This window comes from Hypomesus nipponensis, chromosome 13 (genome assembly GCF_054491055.1).
Source record: "Hypomesus nipponensis isolate SF chromosome 13, ASM5449105v1, whole genome shotgun sequence".
Lineage (NCBI taxonomy): Eukaryota > Metazoa > Chordata > Actinopteri > Osmeriformes > Osmeridae > Hypomesus > Hypomesus nipponensis.
Window position 1 is genome coordinate 6,042,895 of NC_140373.1, and position 14,606 is coordinate 6,057,500.

Below are 14,606 nucleotides of genomic sequence, written 5' to 3' on the forward strand. Positions count from 1 at the left end.
AAGTCAGTCAAAAGAGTTTTCTGGATATGTATTTGTTTCTGTGTGTGTGTGTGTGTGTGTGCCTTTGTACGTATGTTTGAGATGTGCGTCTGTTGGCATGCGAGTGTGCAGCCATGCGTGGATGCATGTGTGTGTGTGTGTGTGGACCTCCCCCTACCTGCTGTATAAAGAATTGTGCTCCTCTGGGGCTGAGCAGCAGGATGGCTCTGCGGAGTGTGTCCCGGTAGCGGTTCAGCTCTTCTGTCCTCATGGTGGTGAAGAGGTTGGAGAACACCTTACTGATGTTCCTGTCCACCCTCTGCAGAGACACATCCATCCCCTGCCTGGACGTCTGGTCCAAGAAACCCTGCAGCCCACGGATATCTGGGGGAGGAGAAGAAGAATGTGTTGAAATCTGGAGCTCAGGGATGTCTGAAGAGAAGGATAAGGAGGGGGATGTTCTGAAACATGGTCACATGCAGAGTAGAGGCACCAGCTGCAGTTCCTGCTGCGCTCAACCACAAGCCAGAGCTGGAAGCATATTTTAGCTGAAGACGTTCTTGCTACCTTCCCACCTAAACCAGATAATGCACTGTACTGTATCTCCTTTGTGTGTCATCCGTATTTTAAGAACAGCGATCATCCATGAAACCAGCTTGTTTAGATGTACCCTTCACCAAACCTTTACTTTACCAGGATTTGACATTTTCTCTTTGAGAAGATAATGTTTATGTGTCTGCTCCCTCCTTAGTCTCTCTCTCTCACCAGCGTCCATTTAAACCTAAATGATGCTCTTACACTACATCTCTCTCACAGCTGTCAGGGTAGCTGGAGGTTTGAGACGTCATGGGAGCCGAGCAGGAAGACAGCCTGCTTCACTCTTAGATCCCTGCCTGTCCTCGTATACCTGTCTATTAGCGGTGACAGCAAGCTTGTAGAGAGTTGTGTCTGATTGTCTGAAAGAGTTTGACGCTAACTACATGTTGGTGTGTCTGTGACTCTCCAGGTCCACGGGTCCCTTATCTGGCAGAGACTGGATGTTGTTGTTAGACTGTAAATGAGAATGCTTATTTGCTTATTTGCCAACAACAAATGCTGCCATTTACAGTCCCAACCAAACTACAAATCTATCTTTTCCAATTAGCCACCATTTGATTGATTCGCCAGTGATACTTCTAGATGAGCATTATGTGAAAAAGAATTCTCAGTCTTAAATGTCAGATCCTGTCTTTCAAAGTCCCTGGAGATAACACTTTCTACACAGCTCGTCAAATTGTACCAATATACTTCCAATACCTTCCCCTTCTAGGGTAGGGTCCTGGAAACATATGACTAATTGGAGTCGAACCCAGGTCATTCAGAACATCTTAGGATCACACATGCACAGGCACACACTCATACGCACACACATAGTACACACGTGTACACACACATACAGGGTACTGGGTGTCCAGGCTGATCCTGTCCCAGAGAGGTTTAGAAGAACACTCAGAGTCCCATCATAACAAGGATAGGATCAGAGAGGAGTCTGGGAAACTAATCCTATCAAACAACCCCACATCTTTTGTTGGTTGCCAGCAGACTAGCCAACAGGCCGCTTCTCTCCTCTCTCAATTGGTCCCTCTCTCTCCGTCTCTCTCCGTCTCTCTCTCTCTCTCTCTCTCTCTCTCTCTCTCTCTCTCTCTCTCTCCGTCTCTCTCCGTCTCTCTCTCTCTCTCTCTCTCTCTCTCTCTCTCTCTCTCTCTCTCTCTCTCTCTCTCTCTCTCTCTCTCTCTCTCTCTCTCTCTCTCTCTCTCTCTCTCTCTCTCTCTCTGTCTGTCTGCTTATCTGTCTGTCAATCTTTCCTTTCGCTAGCCATTTCTCTCTTCAGGTCCTTGGAGCTGAGATGAGAGGCTCTTACCACCCCCCTCCCCTCTGCCCCCCCCCCCCCCCCCCCTTCCAGTACCGGCACTGATGAGTCATCCAGAGGGCTGCCCCCATGTGAGGGGTTTAGACAGATAGATCACACCCATCCTTAACACTAACCCTCACACACACACACACTGATGAGTCATCCAGAGGGCTGCCCCCATGTGAGGGGTTTAGACAGATAGATCACACCCATCCTTAACACTAACCCTCACACACACACACACTGATGCACATACTCATGCACTGACACACGGCACACACACACACACACACACACACCCACTGTCTATGTGACACAAGCTCTCTGTCCAAATATAGGCTTGTGTGTGATGGCAGCGCGATCCACTGCCATCACTGGGAATCCAGAACCCTGGAGAGGACATGTGACGTGGGTGTCGTCGGTGATGTCAGCTGCCCTCCAGACACACCAAAAATAGAGGACCTGCGCGGCATGGCACAGGACATTCATGAAATGGTCATCAAGGCCCCTGCAGCAGGCCCGCCCGCCTGCCTGCCCGCCTGCCAAACCCTTCCCCATCCGGCTTCCTCTGTCTGGCTGAGCGCTGGGCTTTGTGAGCAGTGCTTCAAGCCCCTCTGGGTAAACATCCCCATGTTTGTAGGGGTCCATTGGTATTCTACAGAGGAACCTTGGAAATCTGGATCCACACCCATCTGTCCCACCACTCTGACTGCACATCAAATATTCATCTGAACATCACGTCAGCATGGAAAACAAACTAGCAGACACAAACAACAAGCCTGTAGGACGTCATGTAAACTGATAGGTCATGACAATGAGACCCCTGTACATGGTGATGCCACTCTTCAGACAGAGGCTAGCAGACAGCAGTCTCATTCTCCTCAGCTGTGCTCCACAGGTCCCTAAGCATCACGTCGTCAATAACAAATGAGTTGATATGTCAACTGTTGTGTGTCTTGACACACATAAATCCCTGTTGAATGGGATGTGTGCCATTAGAATGTAATGTTGGATTCTGTCCCTAACTTTAATTGGAACTCTTCACCAAGAGATTCCACTTCCACATGCAAACAATGTGCCACTTTTCTGCTGTGTGGACTGTTTTGATTAAGAGTCCCAAGGTATAATACTGATGCAAATCAAAGCAAACACCAATAACAGAAGTCATCAGCCTGGGACAGCCACGCAGGATGCTGAAATTGAGAACGCTGTATACGACGCTGTCCTTTGACAGCTAATTTCTCTGAAGCTTGTGCAAAGGACACCATTTAATTACCCCCAACTTCAGAGATCCTCCTCATGAATGTGTGCATACGTGTGCACACACACACACATACGTGTGCACACACACACACATACGTGTGTCCCTACCTGTTTCCTCGGCTGGTAGACATTTATTTTTGTATTTCTGTTTGGAAGAATAATTGAGTGTTTGCATTTTTTATCTCTTCTGACAGGTGTGACATTTGCCTTTAGAAGAAAAATATTTCATCTGCAGGCTACTTGAAACGTGTTGTTTTGTGGATGAGAGGATTCCATATTGGGTATCCATAAAAACACCTGTTATAACCTTTCACTGGCTGTAAGTAATGAGCAGCTAACAGACAGCAGATGGAGCACAAAGGCTGGGCGAGAGACCTCTCATGGATCGCCTGGATTGGTGAAACAGTAAGTTCCAGTGCTGTGTGGAAGGATCACACTAATGCTACAGCTAAAACTACAGCAGTGCTGAATAATGCAACATACGTTCAAGAATAAATGTTCCCACTCAATCCCACACCATTGCTTTACAAAGCGCTGTGCTACGGTTTAATGTTTTTACGTCCATTCTAGCTCCTAAAAGACTTCTCCCCATTACAGTTGTGCCACTAATGACTCCAGCATCTTGTGGTTTAATTGTGCGATTGTATAATTTAACAGTGAGTTACTCCTGGTTTTGTGTGAGCCATTTGGGTCGTAGAATATTTTGCCTCTCCCTCGATGTCTCACATAGTGCCAAGGTATGCAAACGGCCCCAATCGAAAAGCTACAATCTAACACGTTGCAATCAAAAATCAATAGGGGCCCCTATTCTCCATTGAAATGTTAATAACAGACACGGAGAATGAAAAACATGAAATCCCCCTTTATCACTGGCCTCTGAATTGGGGCAGTGGAGCACTGAATCAATGACCAGTTGAGGAGCTGAGCGTTAGGACACTGTAGGCCCCATCTGGACACAGACTTTTCCACTTGATTAACAACAGTAATTGGTGCTATTATTCGGCATGGAGACAGTTTGGGTCTCTTCTCAGCAGATGTAAGTGTTCTGCCTTCTCATTCCAGAACAGCCCAGCCTGTAGGACTGACTGGACAATTTTAGGACAACTCAGTCTGTTATTTTGTCATGTTTCGTGGTGTTGTTCCACACTAATGGTTCCAGCGTGTGTGTGGTCAGAGGGGAAGAGGAACACTCAGCTTGCTCCTTCAGTGACCTACAGAAAGCTTGTGGGTTCGAAGCAAACCACATGAGACAGCCTCGTGGAACTAACCGGATCAGCGGGATCACTGTATAAGGCATTTTACATTGTCACTGCCATGTATGGAGGAGAGAGAGGGGGTGTGTGTGTGGTGTGTTTGTGTGTGCATGTATGTGCATGTGTGCTTCCATGCAGGACTGTTTGGGACTAACTGTGTACGGATCTATTCAACAGAGTGGCCTGCTGGTACACTATATGTGCCAAAGCTGGCTTCGGTTCAAAAGCTAGCGACAACTAATGTCCTGGGCTTGCCCTTTGCACTTGAGCGACGTCATTGAAAAGAATATGGCACCAGCTCTCTGCAGATACAGCAGCTATTTCTGTCACTGCCTGTTGCCCTTTAAAACCTAACAATCACTATAGGGGGAGTGGTGTGGTAGGGCATGCGGGAGGGAGGGAGGGTAGTGACGATTCGGGCAGCCAGCATTTGACTGCAGTAGTGGATTGAGGGTGCATTATCGTGTGTGTATGTGTATGTGTGTGACTGCGCTTAATCTGATTACAATATTACATTTATGCAGATGTTTCTGCTTAAAGTGTTTCTTTAGGATGAGTCACACTCTCAGTCTTCTGTTCAGTAAAATCTCCCTGTCTCTCGCATTGACTCACTCACACCATCCCTCTAAATCTCTGTTCATCCCTGTCTCTTGCACCCACAATTTTGGTCTGTCGCTCTCTCTAACGCCATCTTTCTATCTCTTTCCGGGCACGTCACAACCAGACTGTTCTCTGAGTCAGGGGCTTACAAAGGTAGCAAAGGTACCAGACAACATGAAGACAGATCGATATAGAAGGCCAAATTGCTTTAACAATAGCTAAATGTCCAGGTCTTTACAGAAAAAGGGGCTTTTAACAATATCTTAGTTTGAGTTTTGTTTTGTTTTTATTGATTACATTTTCAGACATTAACTGTAGCGTATGTGTATGTGTGTGTGTGTGTGTGTGTGTGTGTGTATGTGTGTGTGTGTGTAAGATAGAAAGAGAGACATTTTGTAACAAAATCCCCAAGTTACAGAACCACAACTGGAGCTTGGACTGCATGAAATAGACTCCCCGTCTGCACTGAGAGACCCCCATCATATTACAGTAACATGCATGACACTGGCCACAACACCCAAGGTCATATGGATTAGAGTTGAAAGAGACACAGAACGATAAGGAGAAGCAGAGACAGAGAGAGAGAGAGACACTAATGATGTGTATATGTGTGTGTGTGGTGAGAGAGACACTTTCTGTAACATTACATTTTCTTCGTCTTATTTCCCCACCTTCCGACTCCAGGGGTTGTGGATGCAGAGGAACTCGCCCCAGGCTGGTTTGGAGAGACATAGGCAACATCAAGGAGGGCCTTGAAACCCACAGCTAAGGCCCATCCATAATGCATGCTTTACAAATCTGCTGCATATCACGGGAATGTAGAGCCGAGATCTCCATAAGTCTCCATGAGGGGAGTATTCCCCTGCAGTCCCCCCAGGAGGGGGGGCTTGTGGTTGGGCCAGGAACCACTCAGCAGCAGTGTACAGTGGCACATCAGTGCTGGAGCTCTGAGGCACCAGGGTAGCTAGCCAGCTAGTGTAGCGTAGAAGAGCTGAGGCTCTGCCCGGTATTATGTGACATCAAGTTGCCAGCCAGCTACTCAGCCCTCCAATCACCCAGACAGCCAGCCTGCTAGCCAACCAATGAGTTCGACTAGCCTGAAAAGATGTCTGCCCATCGCCGCACCATTAAGCAGATCAATGTGTGTGATGAAGCCTGCCAGGAGAGTAAAACAGAAAGAACCATGTTCAGTTTGCTGGAGTTTTCACCACTCCAGTACTGTATTACTCTAATCCGTACCCATCCAGGAGAATAGCTGTGTTAGTCAGCCCCTGTGAGTCAGGTCCCAGATGGAGTATTGACATACACATTCTGATGCATTTCACACACCATTGGTAACTTGACCTTGACTCCTGCTGTGTGAGTATTGGCTTGTCTGTTGTATGTCGGTGCATGGCTGAGTATGTGCATGTGTGTACGTTGGCACTTTTGTAAAGCTCTCTCTTGGAGGTCGCTTTGGATAAAAGTGTCGGCTAAATGAATAAATGTAAATGTTTGCATGTGTGTGTGTGTGTGAGTTGAAGTGTCTGTGAGTATGTGTGCAGCGTGTGTGTGTCTGATAAATGAGCTGTAGTACTGGCTCATTGGCCATAGCAGCAGTGGTATTAAACTTCATCACCTGAGAATGAGTCCTGACTTCATGCACGCACACACACACCCACCCACCCATCCACACACACACACACACACACACACACTAAAAGTCCACTGAAAACCAGTCCATGCATCAAGATACGGACCAGCAACTGGCTCACCAGACCTGCTTGTTCATGGACCCACATGTTAAATCAGGCAGACAAACAGGCAGCCAGACAGACAAAACACAGACCAGTAGTTAGTTAGTTAGTCAGGCAGGCAGGCAGAAAGGCAGTTACTGAGGGAGGAAGACAGACAGTCAGAGAGACAGGTAGAAAGAGAGCAGTCCATTAATTGTTAGAAAATAGGGATGTGTTGGTTGGCTTAGAAGAATCCTGGGAGATAAATTGTACCCAAGACCATGGAAAATTGTTTGATAAACATTTTTATTACCCCTTTGATAACCATATTTCTCTCTCAGGCTTGAATGAGCAGGCATGATGACATGACAAGAGAATTAGGGGTGAAAAATGATGCCTGCTCCCAGGATATCAGAGCTAGCTACGGCAACCAGAGATGCGTGGCTGCCATAGTGAGGATGGATGCAGATGGTGTTTGTTTAATGTGAGTCTTGCTTGAATCCCATATACTGTGAGGTCCTCTACCAGTTAAATTACAGGCTAAATACATATATCAGTGATTTACGCTCAGTCACAAACATGCTGAAAGGCTTGTCTCTTGTCTAATACTACTATAGGGATAGCCATAGTACATCCTCTTTCAACTAGAAGTGAAAGATTAGAATCTAATGTAAATACCACCAATTGTGTCCGATATCATTTAAAAAATCCTGAACTGCTTCGCAAATGTGATGTTTGTGGAAGTTCAGAGGTGACAATGGAGAGTGCTCTCTCTCCAGACAGATGTCAGATGAAATTGGGCTGCTGCACTTCCCCAGACAGTATCGGCCCACAGTCATCAAAGACAAACAGTTGGAGGATAAAGAGAATGGAGAAAGAGAGAGAGAGAGAGAGAGAGAGAGAGAGAGAGAGAGAGAGAGAGAGAGAGAGAGAGAGAGCGGCCACAAGCTCCACTGTGACAAGTCCTGCCCTCCAAGACTTCACTGGCCCAACTCATTCCAGGATCGAACGCTGAGAGAGAGAGAGAGGACGTCAGAAACGAGAGACAGGGTGCTTTGCAGATAGATAAAGAGAGAGAGAGACAGAGAGACAGCGAGACAAAGAGAGACAGAGACAGAGAAAGTGCGGTAAGCAAAAGGAAGGAGATGAAAGGAAGACCGACATGGAGATAGTGGAGGGAGGGAGACAGAGACATGGAGGGGTGGGGACGGGAGACCGCGACAGAGGAAGGGATGGAGAGATGGGAAATAGAGAGATAAATGATAAAAGAGAAGAGGGGTCATGGATAGAGATGGGGTGGGGAAGAAGGAGAACTGCACACAGAATCACTCAGATCTGTCTGCCTCCTTAACTCTCCACTGTTCCCATCCAGTGATCTCTCTCTCTTTCTCTCTCTTTCTCTCTCTCTCTGTCTCTCTCTGTCTCTCTCTCTATGTATCTCTCTCTCCACCTCTGCATTGCTGCCACGCAATGTTTTAGGTTAAGTTTCTGAAGGACGTATCTATTCTAAGCTAAGTTTTCTATTCTTCCTAGTCTCTTCACATGACAGCAAAGCTTCCCTGCCTTACAGTGATTATAACGAGAGGTGCACATCTACGATTCTCCTCTATCTTCACTACAAACGCTATAAACAGTACTGCGTCTGTACATTGTCCAGTATGTGCCCAGTAGGCTATTAATCACAGTTAAATCCAAATGTATCGATGCATTTAAAAGTGGTAAATGTCACCAAGCTAAGCTTAATGAAGTCTCCAGATGTTTTCTGAACAGTTTCATTACTGAATATAAAGATGCATTGCATCTACGGGGTATCCAGTAAATCAGAAGCTGTCGCTGCAGTGCTGTGTTTCCATGCTATGGAAGACCAGCACTCCAAAGGATGAGCCCTCCACCAGTGCAGGTCCCTGGAGAGACAACATGGCAGCCTTCTAGCGTCCCCTCTGGGCTCTGACCGGGGCATAGCCATACCCTGTCACCTGTCCACAGCTCTCAAGTCAGAGGTCTGACTCGGTGCTTGTGTGTGTGTGTGTATGTGTGTGTGAGTCCCAGTCACCGAGGGACACAGGGTGACGTCCCTGTGGCTCAGGGGTTAGAGTGGTGACAGAGTCCCCTTGAAGGAGTGAAAGGACAACCAGGTGTGTGTGTGTGTGTTTGTGACAGAGCTCCCTGGGCCATAGAGCCTGTCCATTAGGGGTGTGACAGTGCCCAGGATGGAATGAGGCTGGGAAGGCAGGCAGGTGGCACGTCCCCTCCACAGGGCCCTAGACACAGCAGACAGGCTGGGGATTCTGCCCTATGAGAGACTGATAAGACCCAACCACCCACACCCACAGGGGAAGTGTCTCACCAAGATAGGCTCTAGAACAGCCTTAAACAGAGCCCGAGGCAGCAGGCCACACATGCATCCACATACTAGGGAGTCCGAATCTCCAAATGATTGTTCTTATGAGTCTGATTGTCTGACTGATTCGCGTTTTCCCATTGCAAAGGGGTGGAGGTCAGATAGCAGCAGGGATGGCGAAGGGAACACAGGAAGTGTTTTGACAGCCATGCAGGAGGAGGTTAAAGGCCCCTCTCACTCAGCCTTGCCTCTAAGACAAGCCTTGGATCGTGCAACAACTATGTCGTGTTACAGAATGACCAGGTGATAATCACCCGGTGATAGGAGCAGTAAGGACGGAGAGACCAGTTGTAGGAGAATGTAAACCACCCTGATCCCTTTTCCTGTGCCTGTTCTCTTCTCCTCTTATTGTTCACTTTTTTCCCCATCAACACTCTGGTGTTTTGGGTTCACCCTGAGTCGAGTACATTTGTTTAAAAAGGCCATGGTCAGTTGTTCAAACAGACCCCAAACTTTGTGAACGCAAAGTCTTCCTCTTAGATATCCGTGAGACCTGACAACATTGGACCTACGTCGCCTTTGATTCCCACAGCTGGGAGACTTGTCTCACAGCTGCCAACATCTCTGTGTCTGTGACATCCAGGGAGCTCACACAGCATTAACGACGGGCCCAGATAGAACGCAAATAAGAAACACTGATATGCCGTTGCTCACAGGCTCTCTTCAAAACAGCCATCACAGTCTCCTCGCCGATGGCAGAGCACGGGGAAGGTTTCACAGTGTATCACGTCAAACAGGAATAACTTCTGTTATCCGAGGAGGTCAAGATGAACACACGGGCAGCCATGTTCGAGTCTGAGGCAGGAGGCCAGTGTGATGCCTACATTGTGGCTGTGACTATGTTATTGGGTAAAGGTTTAATTCATGTTTCCATACAAAATGTACACATTGTCTGTCTTGGAATTCTGTTTGAGATGAAGAGGAAGTAGGCGGATGAGGAGGTGGAGTTAGGAGGAGGAAGACTAATGGTCTGTGGGTGGCTGTTGATGAAGGCTCTATATTTAGCCAGGATGTTTGGAAGGAGGGATGGAGGGATAAAGAGATGAGGGCAACGAGGAGCCCCTCAACCCTGTAATTTCACCTTGGAGAGGATGCAACAATTATATGTCCGGGTCGCCATCATCTCAATGGTGCTTCTGGATAATGATTCCAGGGCGCAGTCATCAGCTGCCTCGTATATGTCGTGCTAAGACGGCGCGAGCACAGAGGACGCTCAGTGACTTTTCAGTCCTAAGTGTCTCCACACTTGAGATATACTGAGATATGAACAAAGATACACCTAGGCATACTGGACTTGTGATCATGTTATGATTATATTCCTGTCAAGGCTGGTTTATAGTCATTAGAATACAATTACCAACAGTCAAGTTCTTGTTGTTTCATCAAAAAGTAGAAAGCCTGACACACCAAGCCACAACACGATGCAACAAAGCATTGCACATTACATGAACACATTTAGACATTTACATGTATGCATTTAGAAGGCAATTTATACAAAGTGACCTCCAAGAGAGAGTTTAAAAAAAGTGCATAGGTCACTGATCATAACACCGAGATTGACACCAACATAACACCCCAAACATCGCGGGTAGCCAAACATAAAACATACATTGTTAAACCAAACAAGTCCCAAAGGGCAGAACAATAAGAGCATGTAGTTAGACAAGATACAATAAAACAGCAAGAACCTCAAAGGTGCAAGAGTGTACTTGTGGACACTTGTGGACATGTGCGTCAATACTGTTCTGCCCGTTTGCCATTCCGTCCAAACCAGAGTGCCACGGGAAGTTCATTTATTTTGCGTCTTCTCTCAAAAACAGTGGTGAAGGATGATAGCACTGCAGCTAACAACAATCTGCTAAGATCCTAACAACACCACTTCACACATTGAGTCCTGCAGTGACAGTGTGGCATCATCTGTAGTAACGTACACTGAGACAAGCACAAAATGACATGACTCTCTGGTGAAATCTGCCTAATTGAAATTGTGCTCGGTGACGATGAGGCGCAAAGGCTAACAGCCTCCCAAGGCCATGTTGACACATTTCAAAACGATTTTGCTGAGTAAATATGACATCAAATCGCAGCTACATCCGATGAAACTGACCTAAGTTTACATAAATGTAATATTGAAACTACAGTCAGTAGCAGACCCCCTGTATAAGTACTGCTCCCTGCACTCCAGACTTAACTTCAAAATGATGTCTCATGGTGAAGAGAGCATGTTAATGTCTCAGGGGTTTTTGTTTAGAATTACCCGTGGTGCTGTAACAGGAAGGTAAGACCATCATGGGCAAATTAAGTGCACTCCTTAGATTCAGTGGCAAAAGCCTTTGCTGGAGCGATGGAGGGGACTCTAAAGGGTAATGCCACCTGATCTCCACAATGAGACAGAAAGGTCAGCTTGAATTAAAGGTGCACTCAGAGAAAAGGAATGAGAACATTACATTTTCTGGGTGGGCCTTTAGTTTAGAAAGCAGCAATAATCCACATCAGAGACATTTGGATAATATGCTTCAGAAAACGTAAAGTTAGATGATGGATATCAGTTAAGAATTTATCATTATCCCATGTCTGAAACAAACAATACATTTGAGAACGTTGGGATTGTTTTTTTTTTTATCTCCTTGTGTATTAGGTTTAGACTGATATTCCTCTGTCTGGTGACAACAGAGAGATGTACTGTGACCTTATGCAGAAGCCGAAGAAGAAAGATTGAAAGAAACCAGACAGTTGATGTGAGAGTGGAACACCACAAAGAGACAGTTGTTGTTTGGAACCCACAGTACATTATAACTTCACAGGTCACTTTCAGATGAGGAGAGATGTTTGTTTCAGATCAAATCTTATTTGGGCAGTCAAAAAGCACTCTGCATCAGTGAGTCCGTCACCATGAAACTGCGCTCAGTCCAGTCTGAGACATGGGTGAAAGCAGAATCTCATTCCTTCATTGCTCCACACAGCAGTGTGGCTCACACTGCTCAGGCTCATGGTCCTCTAAAAGGGACCATGTGACTAGAGCTTTGGTGAGCTGTTCCTGACTGAACCCTCCTGTCAGACCAGCAGAGTCTTGATCTCAGTGCCCCGGCTCAACTCTAGCACATCAGACCAAGTGGGCTCAGAGCATGAAACGACAGTGGCCTAAAAGGCTCAAACAAGATCTGCAGGATATATGGGTGATGAGATGACTCCGATTGTGACCGCATTCCTATAAATAAAGTTTATGGGGAGCTGTGATAGGAGATTATGGAAAGGGGGAGGGGGGCACTTTTGGGTGCCAGATGCTAACATTAGCCCCAATTTGTTGAAGACCAGAAATAGGTGAAGGCACAGGGATACATATTGTCAATTTGATTAATGAGATAAAAATCAATAAATAGAAAACATTCCATAAACGTTGACAAACCTGCCTTGCCAATGATCTCAAAGCAGCAAACACATTTTGGGCTTCATAAACTATATTTATGAATAATCTAAATACTTTGATGTAGGCTTACACTTATGTACTTGGTAAAAAAATAAAAAATAGAGTCATAACAGAGGGTTCACAATGTGAGCATTGTGTCAAAACCCCTAGTTTTTTTTTCCAAGAAAGTCTCATCATAAATGAGAATGAGAAGCTTCGGTTTCTATACAACACTAATGGCCTGAGACCTAATTTAAAGTCATCGCAATGGAAGATATCGGTTTCCTTCCATTCTTTAACTGAGCTCCAATTATTCCAGGCCATCACTACTAATGTTCAATAAAGCCATGAGGCCCAGTCGATCTACCAACTGACAGGGAAGAAAAACTGTCAGCTACCGCCAGAGACAATGACTAAACTCTGCATTTCAAAGCTCTATAAGGCTACATTTTCACTTTGACTTTATACATAACTTATTATAAGTTCAACTTTATGACTTCAAGTTTAAAACAAAGAAAAAAAACGTTTTTGTTACTAGCATGGACACAAAGCTGTTTGCTACATAGGAAAGGCCATTGTTACTCTGATCTTGACAGTGTGGGACCATTAGCAATATGTGAATAGGTCAAAACAGGTACTTTACAGCACTCTCCTTTCCTCTGACATCTCCTTCCTACTCCACTTATGTACTTGTTAGGGTGATACAAGTTAGAGTAGTCCTCAACAGCAAGAGATGGAGAGACAGTGAGTGGGAGAGAAATAGAGAAAGAGAGAGAGAGAGGTGTAGATTGTCACAGTCCATAGAAGTCAGCCATTCGAGTGTTTGACAACACCTTGCACTCACACACATACACACGCACACACACACACACACACACACGCACACACGCACACACACACACAAACACAGCAAGTGAGGCCCATTAGCAAGGCAACACCCTGCATTCATTCTCTGCATTTCACTTCATTTTCTTGCTGAACAATCCTCACTGTTGGCCAGTGGAGCAGTTACAGTGACTCACCATGGTCTTAATAGAAACTAAGGGCCCCGCAGGCCCCGCAGGCCCCGCAGGCCCCGCAGGCCCCGCAGGCCCCTGTGAGGCGCTGTGACACCAAGGAGCACAGCTGTGGGATGAGATGGACCAGAACAAGGCAACTCTCCTCCCTGTGCCTGTGTACAGTACAGTAGTGAACAGTGATTCTCAGTGTTTCGCATGAGAAGGCAAGGGTCATTTTACTTTCTCTGCAAGGACAATATACTTTTGGAGTCAGGGAGATTTTTTGTTGTTGCTCCAGTCATGTGATTCTTCCTCTGGCTAGGGCTCAATAGAGACCATCAAACTATGAACCACAGGGACTGAAAGGATGAGAGGGAGAGCAAAACACGGAGAGAGAGAAGTGAGAGACAAATCTAGAAAGACACACAGAGAAAGAGAGAAGCAGGAGATAGAGATCAAGACAAATACAATAAAAAAAAACAGGAGAGAAGAAGAAATAGGGGGATATAGTAAGGGAACAATGACAAAGACCATCCATCACATGGACTAGCAAGTGTGAAGCAATACCAACTCTAGAAGCATAACCAACGGCAGTGGTAAAAATAAACAATTGAGAAATACAACCTTGGGCAAATATATTCAATAACCCACAGACGTTTACACAGGCAAATCGCTGTAATTCTTTTCAATGCAGACAGGTATATATATTGAGTATATATAGTATGACATTCCTTGGGGACACTTTTATCTGACTTGGCTTCCCTCCCTCCTTCCCTTCCCTCCCTCCTTCCCTTCCCTCCCTCCCCCCTTCCCTTCCCTTCCCTTCCCTTCCCTTCCCTTCCCTTCCCTTCCCTTCCCTTCCCTTCCCTTCCCTTCCCTTCCCTTCCCTTCCCTTCCCTTCCCTTCCCTTCCCTTCCCTTCCCTCCCCTCCCTCCCTCCCTCCCTCCCTCCCTCCCTCCCTCCCTCCCTCCCTCCCTCCCTCCCTCCCTCCCCTCCCTCCCTCCCTCCCTCCCTCCCTCCCTCCCTCCCTCCCTCCCTCCCTCCCTCCCTCCCTCCCTCCCTCCCCTCCCTCCCTCCCTCCCTCCCTCCCTCCCTCCCTC

The 14,606-nt window shown here is 46.5% G+C and overlaps 1 protein-coding gene across 2 annotated transcripts in view; it reads right to left on the minus strand.

Annotated features, from left to right (window-relative positions):
* Positions 1-14,606, minus strand: part of grid1b (glutamate receptor, ionotropic, delta 1b) — a 180,484-nt gene that overhangs the window by 63,296 nt on the left and 102,582 nt on the right. For both annotated transcript variants that reach the window (XM_084670058.1, XM_084670056.1), the window contains exon 4: positions 158-363. In XM_084670058.1, coding sequence (XP_084526184.1) covers positions 158-363 — 206 coding nt within the window. The remainder of the gene's footprint in view (positions 1-157; positions 364-14,606) is intronic.